Consider the following 26,895-nt stretch of genomic DNA (forward strand, 5'->3'; position numbering starts at 1 on the left):
TGTCTCCACATTATTTAAGTCTCATTATTTATTGCTTCTGGTTGCTAGAAGCTTGTTCACTGGCATTTTTTTTTCCCATTCCTGAAACTGTCATTTAAGGAATTTGATCAATTTTGCTTTATATGTTGTTTTTTCTATTACATATTGCAAGATGTTCCACGTTGCAACTGAGTCAGAAGATACTTCAGGAAAATCGCTGCCCGGTGCTGGAGCTACCAAGCTAAGTGTATCTGCTATAAACTTTTGGTATCTGTTTCTCCAGCTGTTGTTTGTATTAAATGTCATGACAAACTTGTTAATGCAGATAAAATTTCCTTTAGTACTGTTACATTACCTGTTGCTGTTCCGTCAACATCTAATTCTCAGAGTGTTCCTGATAACATAAGAGATTTTATTTTTAAATCCATTAAGAAGGCTATGTCTGTTATTTCTCCTTCTAGTATACATAAAAGTCTTTTAAAACTTCTCTTTTTTCAGATGAATTTTTAAATGAACATCATCATTCTGATACTGATAATGGTTCTTCTGGTTCAGAGGTTTCTGTCTCAGAGGTTGATGCTGATAAATCTTCGTATTTGTTCAAGATGGAATTTATTCGTTCTTTACTTAAAGAAGTATTAATTGCATTAGAAATAGAGGATTCTGGTCCTCTTGATACTAAATCTAAACGTTTAAATAAGGTTTTTAAATCTCCTGTAGTTATTCCAGAAGTGTTTTCTCTCCCTGATGCTATTTCTGAAGTAATTTCCAGGGAATGGAATAATTTGGGTAATTCATTTACTCCTTCTAAAACGTTTTAAGCAATTATATACTGTGCCATCTGACAGATTAGAGTTTTGGGACAAAATCCCTAAGATTAATGGGGCTGTCTCTACTCCTGCTATATTTTTAGCGGATGTTGCTGCAGCTTCAACTTTTTGGTTAGAAGCTTTAGCGCAACAAGTATCAGATCATAATTCTTATAGCATTATTATTATTCTATAACATGCTAATAATTTTATTTGTGATACCATCTTTGATATCATTAGAGTTGATGTCAGGTATATGTCTCTAGCTATTTTAACTAGAAGAGCTTTATGGCTTAAATCTTGGAATGCTGATATGTCTTCTAAGTCAACTTTGCTATCCCTTTCTTTCCAGGGTAATAAATTATTCGGTTCTCAGTTGGATTCTATTATCTCAACTGTTACTGGAGGGAAGGGAACTTTTTTACCAAAGGATAAAAAATCTAAAGGTAAATTTAGGTCTAATAATCGTTTTTGTTCCTTTCCTCACAACAAGGAACAAAAGCCTGATCCTTCATCCTCAGGAGCGGTATCAGTTTGGAAACCATTTCCAGTTTGGAATATATCCAAGCCTTATAGAAACCCAAAGCCAGCTCCTAAGTACCCATGAAGGTGCGGCCCTCATTCCAGCTCAGCTGGTATGGGGCAGATTACGTTTTCTTCAAAGAAATTTGGATCAATTCCGTTCACAATCTCTGGTTTCAGAACATTGTTTCAGAAAGGTACAGAATTGGCTTCAAGTTATGTAATGATTTAGTAGAGAGTGAGGATGGATCACAACTGCAGAGTATGCAAAATAAATGATTTGTATCACTTTTGGCAAATGGACTATTGAACAGCATAGACCAAGCTGCTTTAAGTGAAGTTGTTATTCTCAAGTAATTGAATTGCAGATCAGAAACTTGTCTGGCAACGAATGATGTAAATCACATATGCTGTTGAATGTCACAGCAATAGTATAAACATAAACAAAGGCTGGATCAGAAGAAATGTAAAAAATAAAACAATTTCTTAGTAGCAAACTTTAGTGTTCAGCTAGCTCCCAGTATGATAAATCTTGATAAAGAAAAGCAGAGTTCCAGAAAGCAGGTAGTGTTGCTATTAGTGCTGGAGTAAGATATAACAGTTCAGTGTGAAGTGTAACTCTCAGTTTTAGACACTGTTAGTTAGTTTGTCACAGAATGGTATACACATGTGCTGATAGTCTTGCGGTCAGTAGAGCAGCAGGGAAAAGCAAAGTTCAAGGTTTATTTGTACAGCACAGCTTAAAGTAACTACAGTGCTTACCCCCAGTCACCGGATGGTGTGAAATAGAAGCAGAATTAATTCTGAGATGTCCTTGTACTTAGTCCGTGGGAGGTTGTTTGTAGATGAGTTGCACTGTGTTGCAGTGGAAGAGAGATTGAAGTCCGCTGTGTGAGAAACGCTTCAGTGGCTCAAATGAGATAGCAACTCAGAGGGAGAAGGCAGCAAACACACTGCAGTATGAAATAAGTCTCTGTTGTAGCGTGCATGCTTAAAAGAAAAACTCGCCTCTGTAAAAGTTTATGTAGGCAAAATGAGCATATGAACCGGCAGTAAAAATAAGTAATCCCAAGGTAGTAGCTGGTTCAGAAATTGGAAGAAAAGCAGACTGGTTTGTTTTCAGAAAAAAACACACAGCAAGTGGAAAGCAGACAGACTTCAGAGCTAGTCTAGAAACTTAATAATTAAGCACCTGTCTGCAGTCAGCTGATGCCTTAAGTACAGGTAAGGCTGAAGTCAGGTGAATGGGAAAGGCATAGGTAAAACATGGAGTGGAATCCATACATAAGGTGAATGGGAAAGGCATAGGTAAAACATGAAGCGGAATCCTTACAAGTTAAGGCCTCCTGCAAAGAGATTTTTTTCTTTCCCGTGTCCCAGTAAACCCAGCAAAGGCTCAGCATTTCTGAAATGTGTTTCAGATCTAGAGTTGGCTGGAGTAATTATGCCAGTTCCAGTTCTGGAACAGGGGCTGGGGTTTTATTCTATCTCTTCATTGTACCAAAGAAGGTCAATTCCTTCAGACCAGTTCCGGATCTATCAATATTGAATCGTTATGTAAGGATACCAACATTCAAGATGGTAACTGTAGGACTATCCTGCCTTTTGTTTAGCAAGGGCATTATATGTCTACAATAGATTTACAGGATGCATATCTGCATATTCCGATTCATCCAGATCACTTTTAGTTTCTGAGATTCTCTTTTTAGACAAGCATTACCAGTTTTGTGGCTCTACCGTTTGGCCTAGCATCAGCTCTAAGAATTTTTTCAAAGGTTCTCGGTGCCCTTCTGTCTGTAATCAGAGAACAGGGTATTGGTATTTCCTTATTTTGGACGATATCTTGGTACTTGCTCAGTCTTCACATTTCGCAGAATCTCATACGAATCGACTTGTGTTGTTTCTTCAAGATCATGGTTGGAGGATCAATTTACCAAAAAGTTCATTGATTCCTCAGACAAGGGTAACCTTTTTAGGTTTCCAGATAGATTCAGTGTCTATGACTCTGTCTTTGTCAGACAAGAGAAGTCTAACATTGATATCAGCTTGTCAAAACCTTCAGTCACAATCATTCCCTTTGGTAGCCTTATGCATGGAAATTTTAGGTCTTATGACTGCTGCATCGGACGCGATCTCCTTTGCTCGTTTTCACATGCGACCTCTTCAGCTCTGTATGCTGAACCAATGGTGCAGGGATTACACAAAGATATCTCAATTAATATCTTTAAACCGATTATACGACACTCTCTGACGTGGTGGACAGATCACCATCGTTTAGTTCAGGGGGCTTCTTTGTTCTTCCGACCTGGACTATAATCTCAACAGATGCAAGTCTTACAGGTTGGGGAGCTGTGTGGGGGTCTCTGACGGCACAAGGGGTTTGGGAATCTCAAGAGGTGAGATTACCGATCAATATTTTGGAACTCCGTGCAATTTTCAGAGCTCTTCAGTCTTGGCCTCTTCTGAAGAGAGAGTTGTTTTCAGATAGACAATGTCACAACTGTGGCATACATCATTTCATCAAGGAGGGACTCACAGTCCTCTGGCTATGAAAGAAGTATCTCGAATTTTGGTTTGGGCGGAATCCAGCTCCTGTCTAATCTCTGCGGTTCATATCCCAGGTATAGACAATTGGGAAGCGGATTATCTCAGTCGCCAAACTTTGCATCCGGGCGAATGGTCTCTTCACCCAGAGGTATTTCTTCAGATTGTTCAAATGTGGGAACTCCCAGAAATAGATCTGATGGCTTCTCATCTAAACAAGAAACTTCCCAGGTATCTGTCCAGATCCCGGGATCCTCAGGCGGAGGCAGTGGATGCATTATCACTTCCTTGGAAGTATCATCCTGCCTATATCTTTCCGCCTCTAGTTCTTCTTCCAAGAGTATTCTCCAAGATTCTGAAGGAATGCTCGTTTGTTCTGCTGGTAGCTCCAGCATGGCCTCACAGGTTTTGGTATGCGGATCTTGTCCAGATGGCCTCTTGCCAGCTGTGGACTCTTCCGTTAAGACCAGACCTTCTGTCGTAAGGTCCTTTCTTCCATCAGGATCTCAAATCCTTAAAATTTAAGGTATGGAGTTTGAACGCTTGATTCTTGGTCAAAGAGGTTTCTCTGACTCTGTGATTAATACTATGTGACAGGCTTGTAAATCTGTATCTAGAGAGATATATTATAGAGTCTGGAAGACTTATATTTCTTGGTGTCTTTCTCATCATTTTTCTTGGCATTCTTTTAGAATACCGAGAATTTTACAGTTTCTTCAGGATGGTTTAGATAAAGGTTTGTCCGCAAGTTCATTGAAAGGACAAATCTCTGCTCTTTCTGTTCTTTTCACAGAAAGATTGCTAATCTTCCTGATATTCATTGTTTTGTACAAGCTTTGGTTTGTATAAAACCTGTCATTAAGTCAATTTCTCCTCCTTGGAGTTTGAATTTGGTTCTGGGGGCTCTTCAAGCTCCTCCTTTTGAACCCATGCATTCTTTGGTCATTAAATTACTTTCTTGGAAAGTTTTGTTTCTTTTGGCCATCTCTTCTGCCAGAAGAGTCTCTGAATTATCTGCTCTTTCTTGTGAGTCTCCTTTTCTGATTTTTCATCAGGATAAGGCGGTGCTGCGAACTTCTTTTGAATTTTTTACCTAAGGTTGTGAATTCTAACAACATTAGTAGAGAAATTGTGGTTCCTTCATTATGTCCTAATCCTATGAATTCTAAGGAGAAATCATTGCATTCTTTGGATGCTGTTAGAGCTTTGTAATATTATGTTGAAGCTACTAAGTCTTTCCGAAAGACTTCTAGTCTATTTGTCATCTTTTCCGGTTCTAGAAAAGGCCAGAAAGCTTCTGCCATTTCTTTGGCATCTTGGTTGAAATCTTTATTTCATCATGCCTATGTCGAGTCGGGTAAAACTCCGCCTCGAAGGATTACAGCTCATTCTACTAGGTCAGTTTCTACTTCCTGGGCGTTTAGGAATGAAGCTTCGGTTGATCAGATTTGCAAAGCAGCAACTTGGTCCTCTTTGCATACTTTTACTAAATTCTACCATTTTGATGTGTTTTCTTCTTCTGAAGCAGTTTTTGGTAGAAAAGTACTTCAGGCAGCGGTTTCAGTTTGAATCTTCTGCTTATGTTTTCATTAAACTTTATTTTGGGTGTGGATTATTTTCAGCAGGAATTGGCTGTCTTTATTTTATCCCTCCCTCTCTAGTGACTCTTGCGTGGAAAGATCCACATCTTGGGTAGTCATTATCCCATACGTCACTAGCTCATGGACTCTTGCTAATTACATGAAAGAAAACATAATTTATGTAAGAACTTACCTGATAAATTCATTTCTTTCATATTAGCAAGAGTCCATGAGGCCCACCCTTTTTTTGTGGTGGTTATGATTTTTTTGTATAAAGCACAATTATTCCAATTCCTTTTTTTATCACCCCACTTCTTGGCTATTCGTTAAACTGATTTGTGGGTGTGGTGAGGGGTGTATTTATAGGCATTTTAAGGTTTGGGAAACTTTGCCCCTCCTGGTAGGAATGTATATCCCATACGTCACTAGCTCATGGACTCTTGCTAATATGAAAGAAATGAATTTATCAGGTAAGTTCTTACATAAATTATGTTTTTTTGCACCAGCTGGAACATTTCTGTTTTCTTCATACTGATGCTAGGAATAACATAGACAACCCCACAATCCCGCTGAGAAGCGGACCAGGGGCTTTTGCCAAATAAGGAAGGGGTAAAAATCAACCCCTGCGCTCCACTTATGAGAGCGTGCGAGATACTGAAAAAAGGGGAGACAGACATACCCGAACTCCCGGACCCAGGTGACCAGACCATTTAAGAAGTGAGAAACCAGTCCCAGTAACCTCAAAGGGTACCTGTGACTAGGTCACAAGAAAAATAGACACCCGGAAACGAAATTGTCATCCAAACTTGTACCCCAACTGTCCCACGGTCATCCAGACCTCCAAACCCCTTGGAAATGGAGAACCTAGGTACCGAGGCCAAAAACCTCCAGGACCCACGAGGAGTCGTAGACGGATCCTCACAATAGGGGTGGCAGAGGACCTATACAATCCCTCCGGCACTCCGTTCAACAAGGAGCAGGTTGACGTATAAGAAACGAAAATACCCCCTCAAGTAATGGATAAATAAAAATAAAACGAACACTCCAACAAGTGAACGACTCTACACCCAACAGGATAACCAGCACTCCGGCACCACCTGGGTGACATGAACCCTAAAGAACAGCAGCTAGCGCCCGACCAGTACCTGCCTGGTACAAGGAACACCTGTACTGTCCAAAGGTCCAAGAAAAATCGAAGCCCCAGGGATCCAAAAACATAAACTATAATCATAACTGAGTTCTGATATATAAAACGCGCCGCTTCCAAAGAAGTGCGCACATGACCACAGAAAGTATCAGTTCCAGAGAAGAAATGTTCCCAATGGAAAATTATAACAGACATGAGCTTCCTAAAACAAATCTAATATATCCTAACCGGATTTAACTAAAATGAAGGCAGCACTCAAAGGTGAACGCCCAAGGAAAACAGCACGCCAAACGGACCTGTCGATTAGAGGCCCTATCCTTCCAAGCTCAGAACTGGAACAGATACTTAAAATAAAATAAAAACGGAGACGATAAAGAGATTGGCTTCATCCCTACACGTGTAACCCAGCTTGCCATCCGGCACCGAGGATGCCTCAGCCCAGTAGGACTGGAATACTCCAGCACTGCCAAAACATGCCTTAATAGGACACGAAGACATGCCAGTCTATAACGGAAGGCAAAATGTTCCCCCGCCGGATCAATGTATGTCCCCGGCCCAGAGGGTGGGGCCTCTGAAGCCTCAGAGGCCATAGCTTCCCCAGATGGTCTGACTCAGGCGAACCCACGCCCGACGAACCCTGGTTAACAGAACACGGACAGTATCTTAAAAATACTTCACTAGGAAGATATAAATGCGCCAACGCCATAGATATGGCCATGCGGAACCGTGCTGTAACTTCTGGAGGAAACAAGCCTCCTTCTGGAGAAGGAGTAACGGCCCTAGGGACACCTGCTTGCGTAGCAAAGGAAGGTTCTGGGACACGCGCCTCTTGGGACATAGAATCTTCAGGGGCGGATGGCTCAGCGCACTCTAAATTCCCTGACTTGGGGGAAGAGAGTACTCTCGAACGGTAATCGGAACATAACTGATGGGCATGGATAACCCGGGCCATTTCATACTCTACGCAAGACGTATACTCCGAATCGGAGATATCCGTCTCTAAAAAAATCAGAATCCTCCACAACTTGGAGATTATGGGCAAACACTAACAAACACTAACAGCACCTAACACCTCAAATGGCTGGGCACTCACCACCTCCTGTGAACCAGACAGCTAACAAACAGATTATCTCCGTTGCCACTCGGCCAAAGTGCGGAAATGGAATACAACGTGACCACATCCAGTCACGAGGTGCAACACGTAAGCCAAAAAAAGCGCGCCAGTCCCTTGGACCGCGCAAAATAATGAAATAAGCCATTATGTCCGAATAGCCATGAGCCTAAGTAACACTACACAATAGTCCCCCCTGTTCAATAACCCCCATCAGGAGATATTAACCCTTGATTCCATAAGATAAAGGAGTCCCACTGGGACCCTAACTTCTTTCGTTCAACATTTACAGTCACATATTGAAATAAAATGAAAACGATCTTACCGGAATCTACGCCATGGAACAGGAACACGGCCCTTCAAGTGTGACAGATAGTAGCCTCGCTTCTGACATGGACTTGAGTGAATAAAGGCAGGCAGCGAAACACGTCAACGCTGATTGCCAAGGAGCTGTTAATATGAGTTGGGATGGTTTCGCAGAAAGACTCTCCCTGAATCTAAGGACTCTAACTTTCACCCATGCTCTCACTGAGAGGCTGACAGGGGTACTTTAAACTCCAGTCCCATTTTGAAGAGTACTACCCTCCATGAGAGACTATCTTCAATCTTCTGACACTTCTCTGCCAACCTCCTGAGACGAAAGGCAAAGATTTAGCGCTGCGGAATCTGTTGGCGCTCTACAAATAACCGATAAATAATAAATGACTGGGGGATGAGGGAAGTGGGGGAGGTATTTAAGCCTTTTGGCTGGGGTGTCTTTGCCTCCTCCTGGTGGCCAAGTTCTGAATTCCCAAAAGTAATGAATGCAGCTGTGGACTCTTCTCGTTTAAGAAGAAAATAATATTTTTTGCATACATTGTTCAATGCTTGTATTGGGTATGTTCAAATTTGAGTTTAATGTCCCTTAAACGTCTAATGAGGTTTACGCTGAGCCTGCTCCTACTCCCAGAACTCACCTCTCCCATGACTGCGATTGGAGTCTCACCACGGGCCTCTGCCACACGATGCTCTATTAAGTAGTACATATATTCATCATAGAGTAGGCGTATCAAGTGAAAAGATCCAAAACTGGCAGCACTACGTAATGTGAGATCACGTATCACCATGGAACTTTGGGAGAAAAGAAACGCTCATGTGTAGATTCATATATTACTATTACTTAAATTCTGTCCAGATCCCCTAGTTATTTCCTCTTTATTTCAACCTTTCACTTACACTGATTTTGTTTTGTGTTTAAGGAACATTTTGGGGGCATATATTCTGTTAAAGTCTACTGTGCTTTACATCGTATTATCATATTGCTACCCCAATTAATGCACATCATTGATTTTCCTCACCTGTAGAATGACCACTTGAGCAGGAACAGTTTGGCAGCTTTGGGGAAACTAGGACTTCCTTGGTACGGTTTTAAAACCTGAGAAACAACACTGTCTAGCCAAACTGCCCACTGTTCCAGTGAGCTTTGCTGCTGCAAAGTCAACTTAAAGTCCTGCTCAAGCCTCTGAACAACACGATCTGAACAGCGACACACCCAGGAGGCCTGCTCCTGAGAAGGGAGAAGAAAAAGGAACAGTGTAAGAGAAATGTACAAGAAAGAGTAATGGCTAGTTACAATAAAAATATTAAAAGAGAGAGGCAGAAAAGATACAAAGGAAAAGTTACAAAATGAGGGGAAATGCTATCTTGTAAAAAGAATTGAAGAAAAGAAGAATAGAGGCTGGGATAGTATTGGCCCACCTGTACGTTGGTGAAATCTACACGGTTGAGGTCACTAAGCATTTGATTGATTTGTGCAGTATTTTGCAGCACAGCTCGGGCTGCCTGAGCCAGGTGATTCAATGATGTGTAGCGACGCAATGTCTGGGCAAAAGCACTAGCAGCGCCAACCTGAGCAAACAAACAAAAAATTTGGTGTTATATGAACACTGTGCTAAATAGTTAGAAAGAAAAGTTCACCTGCCTGCCCAGAGTACTTGGATTCTTTGGTTACTTTCCTAAAGTATTTTATACGTAAACTAGGCAGGGTTGTTAGGATTGACTACATTACATTTGAGACTATAGGTAATTTGAGAGAAGTCAGACAGATCATTAAAGTGATGGTAAATCCAAATGTATAACAAATGCTTGGATTTAACATTACTAAAAATAAACATTAGTTTCAGTCATCACTTTCTAAAAAAAATGCTGTTAAACTCACCCTATTTGTGCACCAAGTATATCGCTAACTCAGTGCCTTCGTCCGCCCACGGCCCATCGCTCTGTTTCAATGAGGTGACGTTTTCACCTCTAGCTGTGCTAGGATGTCAATTGACATGCATGGCTATTGGATTAGAGGTGGAAATGTCAACTCATTGATGAAGAGCGCTGTGCCTTATGCAGCCGGAGGCGCCGAGTTAGCGATATACTTGCTGCACGGATAGGGAGAGTTTAACAGCATTTTTTTACTAAGTTAAGACTAAAACTAATGTTTATTTTTAATGATGGTAAATCCAAGTGTTTCTTATACACTTGGATTTACCATCACTTTAAGGAACATACAGTTCATTGCTATAACAACATTCACCAAAATAAGACAGCTCTGTTATGCCAATCTCCAGGCTTTAAAACTTGTTAACCTGCTCAGACACAGCCAATCAAATCCATTTTTTCATGTTACAGGACATGAAGAAGATTTTCAAGATGATTCTAGGGTTAAGTCAACTACTTGGGTATAGCAAAAACTGTTGAACAGGAAACCCCTCGCCCCCTGCCCATTACCCACCCATCGGTTTTTACTGTTTAGTCAAATTAAGAAACAGAGGAGATGGAGAAAAGTAAAGGAATTAATTATAGATAAAAGATACTGCTGTGGCTTAGTCTGGCAGCACACACATGGGAAGCCTGTAGGAACCAATTCCCAATGTTATACATAGGTTTAAAAAAGGGGAAATCTTGGTTCAAGAACATGGAAAAAAGAAAACTTGTTCCACTTGTTGTCATGCAAGTGTAAAGATAACCAGATGACCAGACTAGCTTCTCTTAAGAAACAGCTTTAAAAGGTTCAAACATTGATGGCTTTGCTCGATCCAGTGCAGTATACTTGTAAATGTACCAAGGAAAGCTGGGTCATCCACAGGGGCTGCTTGAGACTCTGGGTCTGCAGAAAAAAAACTCTCTGACTGGAGGCCAACAGATCCACTGAAGGAGCATCCCTGTGCTTAGTGGGATGGCTCATAAAAGAAAATGAGATGCAGAGACTACTTCCCAGGATGGAATGGTTTGATGGCTGAAGTAGTCTGTTGCCCAGTTCTCCACTATTGGAATTTGAATCATAGAAGGGCTGGATATGCAACTCTTCACTATTCAATCACCTTGATGTCCTGCTGAATGACAGCTTAAAAGATTGTGCTTCCATCATGACTTCAGGTAATTCTGTGGTCTGACTGCACATAGATAGGAGGCAATGTGCCAATGCAATTGGACAAGATAGAATGACATGAGTTGCAGAACATAATCGGGGAAGATACAACTATTGCTCAAGTACAGGAATAAAACATTTTGCATAATTGCCACCAAAAGCCTTAGAGACCTCTTGTAAGGGTCAGCTAAAGCCCAGTCCAGGGCTTAACTGCAGCAGTCAATGAAGAAACCAAAGTAGAGGAATCACCAAAAGCTTTGCATGCACTGATACTTTGCTTGATTTGATTGGAATCCTATATAGATGGAGCTAATCGCAGTATCTATATAGCTAGTAGCTGTATCAATCTGCACTCATTTCTTTATCTTGACTGAAACAAATTGGAGATAGTGATGCTGTTAAAATGGGGGTCCTGCCACTGACTCTGCCTTGGGGCAAAGTGATATGTAGTTTTGCCCGTTGGCTGGCTTTATTAATGGACAGGCTGTAGGCAAGATAAAAAAGGGTGAGTATGACAACCCTTAAGAAGGTGATCCTAGAGGGGGAATCAAAGATATCTTTGGGAGATTGAGTAACCACCTGTAGTACTTCTTTTAGGTGGGTCATTTTTATTACATTTATTATGAATATATTTATAATATTTTAGTATAAATTGAGAAATCTGACAAACTTTTTCTGTTTCTCCCAAGGTAATGGAGGATGGACATATATTTTTCTCTGCTCTGATGGGGCTTAAAGCAGACTAAGCAAACCAAGGCCTAGATTTGGAGTTTTGTCGGTAACGACCCGCGTAGCTAACGCCGGCTTTTTTCTGGCCGCACCATAAAAATAACTCTGGTATTGAGAGTCCACATAAAGGCTGCGTTAGGCTCCAAAAAAGGAGCGTAGAGCATTATTAACGCAGCTTCAACTCTTGATACCAGAGTTGCTTACGCAAGCGGCCAGCCTCAAAAACGTGCTCGTGCACGATTCCCCCATAGAAAACAATGGGGCTGTTTGAGCTGAAAAAAAACCTAACACCTGCAAAAAAGCCGCGTTCAGCTCCTAACGCAGCCCCATTGTTTGCTATGCGGAAACACTTCCTACGTCTGCACCTAACACCCTAACATGTACCCCGAGTCTAAACACCCCTAACCTTACACTTATTAACCCTTAATCTGCCGCCCCCGCTATCGCTGACCCCTGCATATTATTATTAACCCCTAATCTGCCGCTCCGTAAACCGCCGCTACTTACATTATCCCTATGTACCCCTAATCTGCTGCCTCTAACATCGCCGACCCCTATATTATATTTATTAACCCCTAATCTGCCCCCCACAACGTCGCCTCCACCTGCCTACACTTATTAACCCCTAATCTGCCGACCGGACCTGAGCGCTACTATAATAAAGTTATTAACCCCTAATCCGCCTCACTAACCCTATAATAAATAGTATTAACCCCTAATCTGCCCTCCCTAACATCGCCGACACCTAACTTCAATTATTAACCCCTAATCTGCCGACTGGAGCTCACCGCTATTCTAATAAATGTATTAACCCCTAAAGCTAAGTCTAACCCTAACACTAACACCCCCCTAAATTAAATATAATTTTAATCTAACGAAATTAATTAACTCTTATTAAATAAATTATTCCTATTTAAAGCTAAATACTTACCTGTAAAATAAATCCTAATATAGCTACAATATAAATTATAATTATATTATAGCTATTTTAGGATTAATATTTATTTTACAGGTAACTTTGTATTTATTTTAACCAGGTACAATAGCTATTAAATAGTTAAGAACTATTTAATAGCTAAAATAGTTAAAATAATTACAAAATTACCTGTAAAATAAATCCTAACCTAAGTTACAATTAAACCTAACACTACACTATCAATAAATTAAATAAAATACCTATAATTATCTACAATTAAACCTAACACTACGCTATCAATAAATAAATTAAATACAATACCTACAAATAACTACAATGAAATAAACTATCTAAAGTACAAAAAATAAAAAAGAACTAAGTTACAAAAAATAAAAAAATATTTACAAACATAAGAAAAATATTACAACAATTTTAAACTAATTACACCTACTCTAAGCCCCCTAATAAAATAACAAAGCCCCCCAAAATAAAAAAATGCCCTACCCTATTCTAAATTACTAAAGTTCAAAGCTCTTTTACCTTACCAGCCCTGAACAGGGCCCTTTGCGGGGCATGCCCCAAGTAGTTCAGCACTTTTGCCTGTAAAAAAAAACATACAATACCCCCCCCCCAACATTACAACCCACCACCCACATACCCCTAATCTAACCCAAACCCCCCTTAAATAAACCTAACACTAAGCCCCTGAAGATCTTCCTACCTTATCTTCACCATACCAGGTTCACCGATCGATCCAGAAGAGCTCCTCCGATGTCCTGATCCAAGCCCAAGCGGGGGGCTGAAGAGGTCCATGATCCGGCTGAAGTCTTCATCCAAGCGGGGCAGAAGAGGTCTTCCATCCGATTGAAGTCTTCATCCAAGCGGGATCTTCTATGGTCATCCATCCGGAGCGGAGCGGCAGGATCCTGAAGACCTCCGACGCGGAACATCCATCCTGAACGACGAATGACGGTTCCTTTAAATGACGTCATCCAAGATGGCGTCCCTCGAATTCTGATTGGCTGATAGGATTCTATCAGCCAATCGGAATTAAGGTAGGAATATTCTGATTGGCTGATGGAATCAGCCAATCAGAATTAAGTTCAATCCGATTGGCTGATCCAATCAGCCAATCAGATTGAGCTCGCATTCTATTGGCTGTTCCGATCAGCCAATAGAAAGCGAGCTCAATCTGATTGGCTGATTGGATCAGCCAATCGGATTGAATTTGATTCTGATTGGCTGATTCCATCAGCCAATCAGAATATTCCTACCTTAATTCCGATTGGCTGATAGAATTTTATCAGCCAATCGGAATTCGAGGGACGCCATCTTGGATGACGTCCCATAAAGGAACCGTCATTCTTCAGTTGGACGTCGCCGGAAGAAGATGGGTCCGCGGTGGAGGTCTTCAGGATGGAGCCGGTCGTCATCGGATGAAGATAGAAGATGCCGCTTGGATCAAGATGGTTGCCGGTCCGGATCGCCTCTTCTTCCCAGATAGGATGAAGACTTTGGAGCCTCTTCTGGACCTCTTCAGCCACCGGATGATGGATCACCAGCCCCCGCTTGGGTTGGATGAAGATTTTGGAGCCAGGACGGATCGGTGATACCTGGTGAGGTGAAGACAAGGTAGGATGATCTTCAGGGGCTTAGTGTTAGGTTTATTTAAGGGGGGTTTGGGTTAGATTAGGGGTATGTGGGTGGTGGGTTGTAATGTTGGGGGGGGTATTGTATGTTTTTTTTTACAGGCAAAAGAGATGAACTTCTTGGGGCATGCCCCGCAAAGGGCCCTGTTCAGGGCTGGTAAGGTAAAAGAGCTTTGAACTTTAGTAATTTAGAATAGGGTAGGGCATTTTTTATTTTGCGGGTCTTTGTTATTTTATTAGGGGGCTTAGAGTAGGTGTAATTAGTTTAAAATTGTTGTAATATTTTTCTTATGTTTGTAAATATTTTTTTATTTTTTGTAACTTAGTTCTTTTTTATTTTTTGTACTTTAGTTAGTTTATTTCATTGTAGTTATTTGTAGGAATTGTATTTAATTTATTTATTGATAGTGTAGTGTTAGGTTTAATTGTAGGTAATTGTAGGTATTTTATTTAATTAATTTAATGATAGTATAGTGTTAGGTTTAATTGTAACTTAGGTTAGGATTTATTTTACAGGTAATTTTGTAATTATTTTAACTAGGTAACTATTAAATAGTTCTTAACTATTTAATAGCTATTGTACATGGTTAAAATAATTACAAAGTTGCCTGTAAAATAAATATTAATCCTAAAATAGCTATAATATAATTATAATTTATATTGTAGCTATATTAGGATTTATTTTACAGGTAAGTATTTAGCTTTAAATAGGAATAATTTATTTAATAAGAGATAATTAATTTCGTTAGATGTAAATTATATTTAATTTAGGGGGGTGTTAGTGTTAGGGTTAGACTTAGCTTTAGGGGTTAATACATTTATTAGAATAGCGGTGAGCTCCAGTCGGCAGATTAGGGGTTAATAATTGAAGTTAGGTGTCGGCGATGTTAGGGAGGGCAGATTAGGGGTTAATACTATTTATTATAGGGTTAGTGAGGCGGATTAGGGGTTAATAACTTTATTATAGTAGCGGTGCGGTCCGCTCGGCAGATTAGGGGTTAATAAGTGTAGGCAGGTGGAGGCGACGTTGAGGGGGGCAGATTAGGGGTTAATAAATATAATATAGGGGTCGGCGGTGTTAGGGGCAGCAGATTAGGGGTACATAAGGATAACGTAGGTGGCGGTGCTTTGCGGTCGGCAGATTAGGGGTTATTTAGTGTAGGTAGCTGGCGGCGACGTTGTGGGGGGCAGATTAGGGGTTAATAAATATAATATAGGGGTCGGCGGTGTTAGGGGCAGCAGATTAGGGGTACATAAGTATAACGTAGGTGGCGGTCGGCAGATTAGGGGTTAAAAAATTTAATAGAGTGTCGGCGATGTGGGGGGACCTCGGTTTAGGGGTACATAGGTAGTTTATGGGTGTTAGTGTACTTTAGAGTACAGTAGTTATGAGCTTTATAAACCGGCGTTAGCCCAGAAAGCTCTTAACTACTGACTTTTTTCCTGCGGCTGGAGTTTTGTCGTTAGATGTCTAACGCTCACTTCAGACAAGACTCTAAATACCGGAGTTAGAAAAATCCCATTGAAAAGATAGGATACGCAATTTACGTAAGGGGATCTGCGGTATGGAAAAGTCGCGGCTGAAAAGTGAGCGTTAGACCTTATTTTGAGTGACTCCAAATACCGGAGGTAGCCTAAAACCAGCGTTAGGAGCCTCTAACGCTGGTTTTCACGGCTAACGCCAAACTCCAAATCTAGGCCCTAGAGTTTAGTAAAAAATATGAGGTCCAGTTCTACTGAAGTAAAGTGATGCTTGGTCTTCTGGACTGTACACAATCCCCTCGAGATGTTCTGCTAGTAACCATACGTCAGTTTGAGAGTCATACAATTCAGATACCAATGAGCGGTGAAGAAGATCTAACTGCAAAGTGTGAAAGATGGAATATAAGGATAATTCATACCCCTGTAGCATAAAGATTGCTGCAATAATCATCCTGCTCCTGTACGTGTCCTATGTTTCTTTAAGCACTGAGGCAAAAGGAGACATGGTAGAACGCTTGCATTTTAAATGAATAGCTGTCACAGAGATTCAAATAACTTAATAGGAGTTCACCCATAGTAAGAGAAAGTGAAATTATCACAGCTCCAGGCAAAACCAACTTTATCAAGAAAAAAGAGAGACAGAAATGGTTGGGAGGATGAGGGTTTTTCAACTATCTCAAAGTAGATTGCTTACCATTAACCCAATGGTCTAGAATCATTCCTTTCTGATGTGTTGTAACAATAAATGTGAGAAATTTGTATTTATTACAAGGACAGAGAATCAGATATAAATCTGAAGAACCAGTCGTGTTTTAGAAGCCACAATCTTAGGAGCTGTGGCTCTAAGGATGTGTCAATTATATTGATGTCCTATTCAGTACTAGTTGGTCAGTATCAAAGTTACCTATATGGAGGTATAGGTGCAGAGGTAGATAGTGGCCCAGAGGAAGTACCATATAACAACATATGCACTTGTTTAATAGAACCATGTTGCAATACCATTAAATCCACAGTCAAGTACCATTAACGTTTAAGCGGCTCAAAATCAAGAAAAAAATGTTGTGGAACAATTTAGAGTTAAAGAGACAGTCAAAAACAAAATTGATGCTTACCTGATAAATTAATTTATTTCATGGTGGTGAGAGTCCACAAGCCATTACTCCTGAGATTCAACTCCTGGCCACTAGGAGGAGGCAAAGATTCCCAAAACTCCAAGAGCACTTAATCCAGCCAACCTCTCTGGTATACTAGTCTTATGTATAGCCAAGCAAGGTAAAAGTAGAAAGGTAGGAAAGGGCAAAGCAGGACAAAATTAAGTACAAATTAGAACTGCCGCTAGAAACAAAATTACAAAAAAAATGTGAAAATGTGTAGGTCTTATTGATTGACTCTCACCACCATGAAAAAAAATGAATTTATCATCAGGTATGCATACATTTTGTTTTCTTTTATAAGGTGGTGAGAGTCCATGAACCATTACTCCTGGGAACTATTACCCAAGCTGTGGAGTCCATGAGTAATTTGGGCAGGACAACATTGTTTTTTGCAAGGCAGGCACCTCATTTCCAGACACTACTGCCTGGAGGACTTTCCTAGCAAAAGCCGCTTCAGAAGAAGCAAAAACATCAACGTGGTACAATTTAGTAAAGGTATGTAAGGCTGACCATGTTGCTGCCTTGCAAATGTAAGCATCATTTTTTAAAGTACAAGAAGTGGAAACTAAATTAGTAGAATGGGCTGTAACTGGTTTCAGAGGAGACTTTCCCGCCTCCAAGTAAGCCTTGTGAATCAGGCCCGGATGCTCAGCTGCAGATGCGGACACGGCCGCTCCATTAGGTAAACCAACACAGTGTGAGCAGGTGAAGGAGCGGAGGCTATTGCCTTTGGGAAACAGCTGCAGGGAGGTGTCCTTACGTTGCAGGGGAGATTGAAGATTGGGATAGAGGGGGCAGGGCCAGTTTATTCAAATTTCCAGGGCTGGTTTGACCAGCCCTGTTGTGAATCAAGAGTTTTAGCCAAGAAGCTAAAGTACCCGAGAAATTAATAAACTTATTGTCTGAAATCCTTTGTAGTTTGTAAGTAGAATTTAAATGCTCTCACTATATCGAAATTATGTAGGGGCCCTATTAAGGTTTCAACTACAGCATCAGAAAAGCCTCTTTGTTTTAAATTAGGCATTCAATCTCCAAGCTCTCACTCTTGGCAGCAGAACAGTTGGAGGAAATATGTAAACAAGACAAAAAGACCAAAGAGCTGCTAGAGCATCTACTCTGCCTGTGGATCACTAGATCTTGCAAAATATGTTTTTGCTCAAGCGAGAAGCCATCAGGTCTATCTCTGGTAGACCTTAGTGATCTAAAATCTGCTTGAAAACTTCCAGATGTAGAGACCATTCCCCAGGATGAAGGGATTGGCGACTGAGATAATCTGCAGTTGTTCAGACCTGGAATATGAATTACAGAAATTGTACAGAGATTGTTCTCTGCCCAAGTTACAAAATTTGAGAAACCTTCTTCATCGCTAGGGAACTGCAAGTTCCCCCTTGATGATTGATATAGGCCATTGATGTGACATTGTCTGACAGAAAACACAGATAAGTCACTTCTTTTAGAAGAGGCCATCTCTGAAGGGTCCTGAAGATATCACGGAGTGTCAGGTTATTTATTATTAACCCCGCCTCCTGAGGAGACCAAACTCCTTGTGCTTTCTTGGACCCCCATACTGTACCCCATCCTGAGAGACTTGCATCTGTCGAGATTATTGTCCAAGTTGGACAGACAATGGATGCTCCTAGAGAAAGGAATATATCCACCAGGCTAGAGATTGCTTTGTTGTGGAATCCAAAAGGTAGAGCAATAAACTGAAATATTTGTTCTGGTATACAAAACACAGGAACTGGTGATGGTATTTGTGCATAGGAATATGAAGGTAAGCTTGTTCGGATATAGGAACTGGAAACTATCACTCACTCCCATAGGTTCTAGATCCTGAACACATTGGAAAAAGGCTTGAGCCTCTACAGGGTCCTTTGGAACATGGGACATAAGACTGAGATCAGGCCTTCTAAAAAAAGGCGTAGTCTGACCCATACCAGAAATAAATCTGGATTGGGGGCCGCCCCTTCATTTTGACTTTGTAGAGGGAGAAGGCTTTTTTTCTTTACTGTTTGGCCTTATTTCAACTGGGGTTGGACTTTCAGGCAGATCTGGAAGAATCCTGTTTTTGTGAACAGAAGGAGGACCTTTGGTTCCTAGATTGACAAAAGGAATTAAAGTGACTAGTAGCTGTGCTCTTTCCCTTAGACTTCTTGTCCTGAGGGGGAAAAGCTCCTTTACCTCCAGTCACAGTAGATATTATGGAATCTAGACAAGGCCCAAACAAACTTTTTCCTTGAAAAGGAAGAGATAAAAAGTATAGACTTTGAAACAGCTGACCAAGACTTTAGCCATAAAGCTCTTGTGGTCAAAACTGATAAGGCCATATTTTTTGCATTAATTCTAATTATGTCAACAATAGTATCATAGATAATAGTAGCTGCTGAAACACAAGCAATACTGATAGTTGGTTTGAACATGTAACCCACTTCTAAAAATTCTCTTCTGTGAAAAGACTCTAATCTATTCTATCCATAGGGTCTTTAAAAGATGTACTATCCTCTAAACGAAGAGTAGTTTTGTTAAAATGAAAATTGCACCATCTACCTTTGGTATGGTTTCCCAAAGCTCTATACTAGAATGTTCTTGAACGCTGAGAATGGATTAAAAGCAAGACCAGGCTTAGACCACTCTTCGGTAATTATCTCAGTAATTGTCTCTGGAACAGAAAAAAGCTCTGGAGCTTTAACAGAAGATTTAATGTTTGATGGATTTTTGCTCAGAAGGCTTAGGGTCTTGTAACCCTAAAGTACATAAAACCTCCTTTAGAAGAGTGCAAAGATGTTTAAGCTTGAACATAAAAGAGGAGTATCCTGATAAGCAACTGACTCCTGATAATCGGATCTGAGGTGTTAAGTGTCTTAATCTGAAAGTAATTGTTTATCAGATCTGAGCACATTACAGCAGAGGATTCAATTCTGGATTATATCAATGATCCAACACAAGGAGGCTAAGGGACCAGTACCGGCGACACCTGTGGAAGGATTATGATTAACTACTCACTGGGAATATTTGTGTCACTATCCCCTCTGTCTCTCAGTAACAGCTTTCTGAGGGGGAAGCTGGGACTCAAATCGGTCTGAGGAGCCCTCTCAACAAAGAATCTGAAGCATCTCAATTCTTCACCTTTCTCCTCTAGAGACAAAGATACGACTAGCATACCAGAGAGGTGGGAGGGATTAAGTGCTCTTTGAAATTTTGGGAATCTTTGCATCCACCTAGTGGCCAGGAGTTGAATGCGAGGATTAATGGCTCGTGGACTCTCACCACCTTATGAAAGAAATTAAACTTTTTTGATCCAGATCGAGCATGCAATTTCAAACTACTTTCTGGTTTACTTTGATTATCAAATATGCTTATTCTTTTGTTATACTTTTTTAAACGCATAACTAGGTAGGCTGAGGAGCAGCAATGCACTTCTGAGAGCTAAGTAAATACACTGGGTGAGCCAATGACAAGAGGCATACTTACCCAACCACCATTAACCAGCTAGCTCCCAGCAGTTCACTGTTGCTCCTGAGCCTACCTAGGTATACTCTTCACAAAGGATACCAAGAGAACAAAGCAAATTTGATAATAAAAGTAATTAGAAAGTTGTTTAAAATTGCATGCTCTATCTGAATCATAAACGTTTAATTTTCATTTTACTGTCGCTTTAGAAAGTGGGAACACTTTAAAAACAAACCTATATGGTTAGGTATAATTGGTGAACCAGTGGTGGCATGAATACATTAAAATTATGAGAATGCTGACTCCTCAATATTTCCACACAAAAGCAAAACTAAAGGGACAAAAAAGTAAGTAAAAAAATAAAATAAATTGCTCCATTTGGTAGAGCAGTTTATTTATATATACTACCCCCTATCCTAAAAAGTAAAGTAATTATTGTCTTCACTTTAAGAATGTACTTATAGATAAAATAGTACTCCATGCAGACTGTGCCATCCTCACCTTTACTCGCACCATCTCCTCTGGTATGTTCATCATAGCGCTGGTTAACCAGTTCTCCAGACTCTTTGCAAAGTTGCGTATGGCTTGTGTCAGGGCACCTAGGAGAACAGTGATGAGGAGTGGTACAGTCTGTGTGGTTAGGAGGTCAAAATGTCTGTGAGTTCAAATGTCAGCTTTGAAAAGCAGAAGGTTACTCAGCAGAAGTGAGAACAAACATCAGAAAGCAGGAGTAAGAAATATATTATAATTCTATAGTCCAGTGAAGTTTTACTTAGTGGGGAGGGGTAGATTTTACAGTGCAGGTCAGTTTTGAGTTTGTTATTGTGCAAAGTGTTATACAAAGTAGCACTCACTGGGGATGGGGCGTAGAACATCTGGTATGAGTGTCTCCACCAGACCCTGATACAGGACATGGTCACAGTCTCGACACCATTTGAGCAGAGGCTCATACTTGGAGAGAAGCACCAGACAGTCCTTGGGAAGGCGTTTTTCTGCCTCCTCATCACTGCTGAGACAGAAAGGGAAGATATGATCGGGAAAAGACTAAGAAGCTACATACATAAAGGACGGAGAAGAAAGGAAGGACAAGCTAGACCACTGGTTTTCAAACCTGTCCTCAGACCTCCCTAACAGGCCACATTTTGAGGATATCTGAAATAGAGCACAGGTGAAATGATTAGCTGATTAGTAACCATGGTTATTTTACCTGCTCTCAACAAAGGAAATCCTGAAAACCTGACCTGTTGGGGAGGCCTGAGAACAGGTTTGAATACCAGTGGGATAGACTGAAGGAGGTTGACATATACAGCAAGGGAAGGTGGAATAGGTGGACAACACAAAGAGGAAAAATAAAAAAGCATTAAAGGGACACTAAACCCACATTTTTTATTTAATGATTCCGATAGAGTGTGAAATTTTAAGCAACTTTCTAATTTACTCCTATTATCAATTTTTCTTAGTTCTCTTGCTATCTTTATTTAAAAAGCACCAGGTTCAGCACCATGGATAGCGCTTGCTTATTGGTGGATGACATTTAGCCACCAATAAGCAAGCATAACCCAGGTTCTCAACCAAAAACGGGACGGCTCCTATGCATCACATTCCTGCTTTTTAAATAAAGATAGCAAGAGAACAAAGAAAAATTGATAATAGGAGTAAATTAGAAAGTTGCTTAAAATTGCCTGCTCTATCTGTATCATGAAAGAAAAAAATGTGGGTTTAGTGTCCCTTTAAAAGTTATGCAGTGAGACAGAGACAATGTAGAGATAATTGTTGAGCTTTGTTACTCACACTGTTGTGTCACTGTGTTGTGTCTGATTGAACCTCCAGAATGTTTTCCACAGAGTCTCTACAAGGGTAAACTGCAGATTCACCACAACATCAACTATTGCCTGTGATGGGGAGGAGTTAACAGGTCAAAGGTGACAGGTCATTCTTTTTAAACAAAAGCTAAGGAATAATGTTTAAAGCCGAGAGCGATACCTCGCAATGTTCACGGTACAACAGCTGAAAGGCCTTGACATTGGCAAGAGTGACTCCATCAGGTAGCGGTTTTCCATGTAAATCTATTTCTGCAAACTCTGGAAGAGTGCGAGAAGCATCTGTAGGTATAAAAGGAGGTGTATGAGTTTAGTGAGGGGAGTATGGTTTGCAATCAAAACACTAAGACACCACACCAGCAAGATGCTAAAATTTCTCCATCATACCCAAGAACTGTTGATACTGCTGCACCTGGGAGCTAATGTCAGACAGGCCTCCAGGTTGTTGCTGCTGGGTACCCCCAACGCCATTACTCATTCCTTCCATCTTCTGAATTGGCTTTAGTCTATAATGCAGAAGAAAGGCAGAGTATAAGGAAGATCATAGAAAAATAAAGCAGTTTGTGAACAAAGCACGTAGCAATAAATTAGTAATGACAGATATAAAATAAAAATTACTAAATGGCGATAGGTGTTTAGGTACCTTTGTTTCTGGGAGAAAGGCTGCTGGCGCATGGCAAGGTGCTGCTGGTCTTCCATCAAGCGAAGGAGAGGAGAACTGGCTTTAATTCTTAGTCCATAATAGTGATATTTGGAGTTCCCCCTTATAAGAACAATAGAACAGCTTACAATGTTTGTCCCCAGATAAACCCTTTAAATACTACACATTGTATGCTGTGTGCCAGCCAAAAGTCTCAATTCCAATCCACCAGAAGTGTCCAACCAGTGATTCTTAGCTTTTTTTTTCTAAGCTATTTAATTTTTTTAGATGAGCTGCTGTTTGAATTAGTAAACTCTCACTAATTAGCTAATGATTCTATATGCAATATAAACAAGAAAGTTTTGTTAAACAGTGAAAACAACTGTAAAAAAAACAAAATGTATGCTAACCAGATAAATTCCTTTCTTTCTTGGCAAAGAGAGTCCACAACTTCATTCCTTACTGTTGGGAAATACAACACCTGGCCACCAGGAGGAGGCAAAGACACCCCAGCCAAAGGCTTAAATATCCCTCCCACTTCCACCGTCCCACAGTCATTCGGCCGAGGGAACGAGGAAAAGTAAGAGAAACATCAGGGTATAAAGGTGCCAGAAGAAAAACCAAAAAGGGAGCCGCCCAAAAAAAGTCTTACAGGCGGGGTCGTGGACTCTTCCTGCCAGGAAAGAAAGGAATTTATCTGGTAAGCATAAATTATGTTTTCTTTCCATAAGGCAGTGAGTGTCCACAACTTCATTCCTTACTGTTGGGAAAACAATACCCAAGCTCCAGAGGACAGTGAAGAAATAAAGGGAGGGAACAAGAAAAAGGCGGACCCTAATCTGAGGGCACCACAGCCTGTAAAACCTTTCTCCCAAAAGCTGCTCCAGCCGAACCAAACACATCAAATTTGTAAAATTTAGAAAAGGCATGTAAGGAGGACCAGGTAGCCGCCTTACAAATCTGGGGCGCGATCCGATAAAGATCGTAGTTTGCGGCGCAAGCGGGGGAACCCCCGCCGCCCGTAGTTTCAGCTCGCAACTCGAGCTATCCCATATACGGCACCGTCAGAGGCTAAAGTGCCGTAAGTCTGACAAACCAGCGATGTCCAGAAATCTGCGTAAGCACAAATTTCTGGAGTCGCCAGTGACTTACGACACTTTAGAAACTGCCGGCGCCTACAAAACCTGACTAAAGTTATTAAATCTCCCGTACTGTCTAACACGCCTCCCAAACATAGCCCGACACGTCTAACCCTCTATCCGCTATCCCCCCTCACTATCCTAACAATAAAAAAATTATTAACCCCTAAACCGCCTCTCCCGGACCCCGCCGCCAGCTATATTAAATCTATAACCCCCTAATGTGAGCCCCTACCCCGCCGCCATATACCTTACCTACCCCCTAAAGTGAGCCCCTACCCCGCCGCCATCTACCTTACCTACCCCCTAAAGTGAGCCCCTACCCCGCGACCATCTACCTTACCTACCCCCTAAAGTGAGCTCCTACCCCGCTGCCATCTACCTTACTTACCCCCTAAAGTGAGCCCCTTACACCGCCGCCATCTATTTTATAAATATTAACCCCTAATTTAATCCCCCTACACCGCCGCCAGCTATATTAACTATATTAACCCTAATTATATTAGGGTTAATATAGTTATTATATATATTAACTATATTAACCCTAATTATATTAGGGTAAATATAGTTAATATCGTAATTATATTATATATATATTAAGTATAATAACCCTATCTAACTCTAACATCCCTAACTAGATTCTTATTAAAATAGATTTAATTAATATTAATATTATTAATTAAAATATTCCTATTTAAATCTAAATACTTACCTATAAAAATAAACCCTAAGATAGCTACAATGTAATTAATAATTACATTGTAGCTATTTTAGGGTTTATATTTATTTTACAGGTAACTTGGTATTTATTTTAACTAGGTACAATAGCTATTAAATAGTTAATAACTATTTAATAGCTACCTAGTTAAAATAATTACCAATTTACCTGTAGAATAAATCCTAACCTAAGTTACAAATACACGTACACTATCAATAAATTAAATAAACTACAAATATCTAAACTAAAATACAATAAACTAAACTAAACTAAATTACAAAAAAAACCAAACACTAAATTACAAAAAATAAAAAAAATATTACAAGATTTTTAAGCTAATTACACCTATTCTAAGCCGCCTAATAAAATAATAAAGCCCCCCAAAATAAAAAAATTTCCCTACCCTATTCCAAATTAAAAAAGTTCACAGCTCTTTTACATTACCAGCCCTTAAAAGGGCCTTTTGCGGGGCATGCCCCAAAGAAAACAGCTCTTTTGCCTGTAAAAAAAACACAATACCACCCCACAACATTACAACCCACCACCCACATACCCCTATTCTAAACCCACCCAAACCCCCTTTAAAAAAACCTAACACTACCCCCCTGAAGATCTCCCTACCTTGTCTTCACCCAGCTGGGCAGAACTCTTCATCCGATCCGGGCGATGTCCAATCAAGCGGCAGAGAAGTCTTCTTCCATCCGGCGATGTCTTCAATCAAGCGGCAAAGAAGTCTTCTTCCATCCGGGCGATGTCTTCAATCAAGCGGCAGTGAAGTCTTCTTCCATCCGGCGATGTCTTCAAGCAAAGCGGCATCTTCAATCTTCTTTCTTCCAAGATGGCGTCCGTCGAATTCCGATTGGCTGATAGGATTCTATCAGCCAAAAGGAATTAAGGTAGAAAAATCTGATTGGCTGATTGAATCAGCCAATCAGATTCAAGTTCAATCCATCTTGGATGACGTAATTTAAAGGTACCTCATTCATTTAAAGGCATGTCCCTTTTAAGGGCTGGTAAGGTAAAAGAGCTGTGAACTTTTTTAATTTAGAATAGGGTAGGGACATTTTTTTATTTTGGGGGGCTTTATTATTTTATTAGGGGGCTTAGAATAAGTGTAATTAGCATAAAAATCTTGTAATATTTTTTTTATTTTTTGTAATTTAGTGTTTTTTTTTTTTGTAATTTAGTTTAGTTTATTTTATTGTATTTTAGTTTAGATATTTGTAGTTTATTTAATTTATTGATAGTGTAGGTGTATTTGTAACTTAGGTTAGGATTTATTTCACAGGTAAATTGGTAATTATTTTAACTAGGTAGCTATTAAATAGTTATTAACTATTTAATAGCTATTGTACCTAGTTAAAATAAATACCAAGTTACCTGTAAAATAAATATAAACCCTAAAATAGCAACAATGTAATAATTAATTACATTGTAGCTATCTTAGGGTTTATTTTATAGGTAAGTATTTAGATTTAAATAGGAATATTTTAATTAATAATATTAATATTAATTAAATCTATTATAATAAGAATTTAGTTAGGGATGTTAGAGTTAGATAGGGTTATTATACTTAATATATATATATATATATATAATATAATAACGATATTAACTATATTAACCCTAATATAATTAGGGTTAATATAGTTAATATATATAATATAATAACTATATTAACTATATTAACCCTAATATAATTAGGGTTAATATAGTTAATATAGCTGGAGGTGGTGTAGGGGGATTAAATTAGGGGTTAATATTTATAAAATATATGGCGGCGGTGTAAGGGGCTAGGTAAGGTAGATGGCGGCGGGGTAGGAGCTCACTTTAGGGGGTAGGTAAGGTAGATGGCGGCGGTGTAAGGGGCTGACTTTAGGGGGTAGGTAAGGTAGATGGCGGCGGGGTAGGAGCTCACTTTAGGGGGTATGTAATGTAGCTGGCGTCGGTGTAGGGGGATCACATTAGGGGGTTATACTTTTAATGTAGGTGGCGGCAGGGTCCGGGAGCGGCGGTTTAGGGGTTAAATACTTTATTAGGGATTGCGGCGGGGGATCGCGGTTGACAGGTAGATAGACATTGCGCATTCGTTAGGTGTTAGGTTTTATT

At 40.1% G+C, this 26,895-nt stretch overlaps 1 protein-coding gene across 2 annotated transcripts in view; it reads right to left on the reverse strand.

Annotated features, from left to right (window-relative positions):
• RFX1 (regulatory factor X1) overlaps positions 1-26,895 on the reverse strand; it is a 183,939-nt gene that overhangs the window by 8,032 nt on the left and 149,012 nt on the right. For both annotated transcript variants that reach the window (XM_053718169.1, XM_053718170.1), the window contains 9 exons: positions 22,933-23,052; positions 22,677-22,795; positions 22,453-22,571; positions 22,261-22,361; positions 21,324-21,475; positions 20,971-21,068; positions 9,430-9,579; positions 9,030-9,238; positions 8,649-8,802 (listed from right to left, as the gene is read on the reverse strand). In XM_053718169.1, coding sequence (XP_053574144.1) covers positions 8,649-8,802; positions 9,030-9,238; positions 9,430-9,579; positions 20,971-21,068; positions 21,324-21,475; positions 22,261-22,361; positions 22,453-22,571; positions 22,677-22,795; positions 22,933-23,052 — 1,222 coding nt within the window. The remainder of the gene's footprint in view (positions 1-8,648; positions 8,803-9,029; positions 9,239-9,429; positions 9,580-20,970; positions 21,069-21,323; positions 21,476-22,260; positions 22,362-22,452; positions 22,572-22,676; positions 22,796-22,932; positions 23,053-26,895) is intronic.

Source organism: Bombina bombina, chromosome 6 (genome assembly GCF_027579735.1).
Source record: "Bombina bombina isolate aBomBom1 chromosome 6, aBomBom1.pri, whole genome shotgun sequence".
Taxonomy (NCBI): Eukaryota; Metazoa; Chordata; class Amphibia; order Anura; family Bombinatoridae; genus Bombina; species Bombina bombina.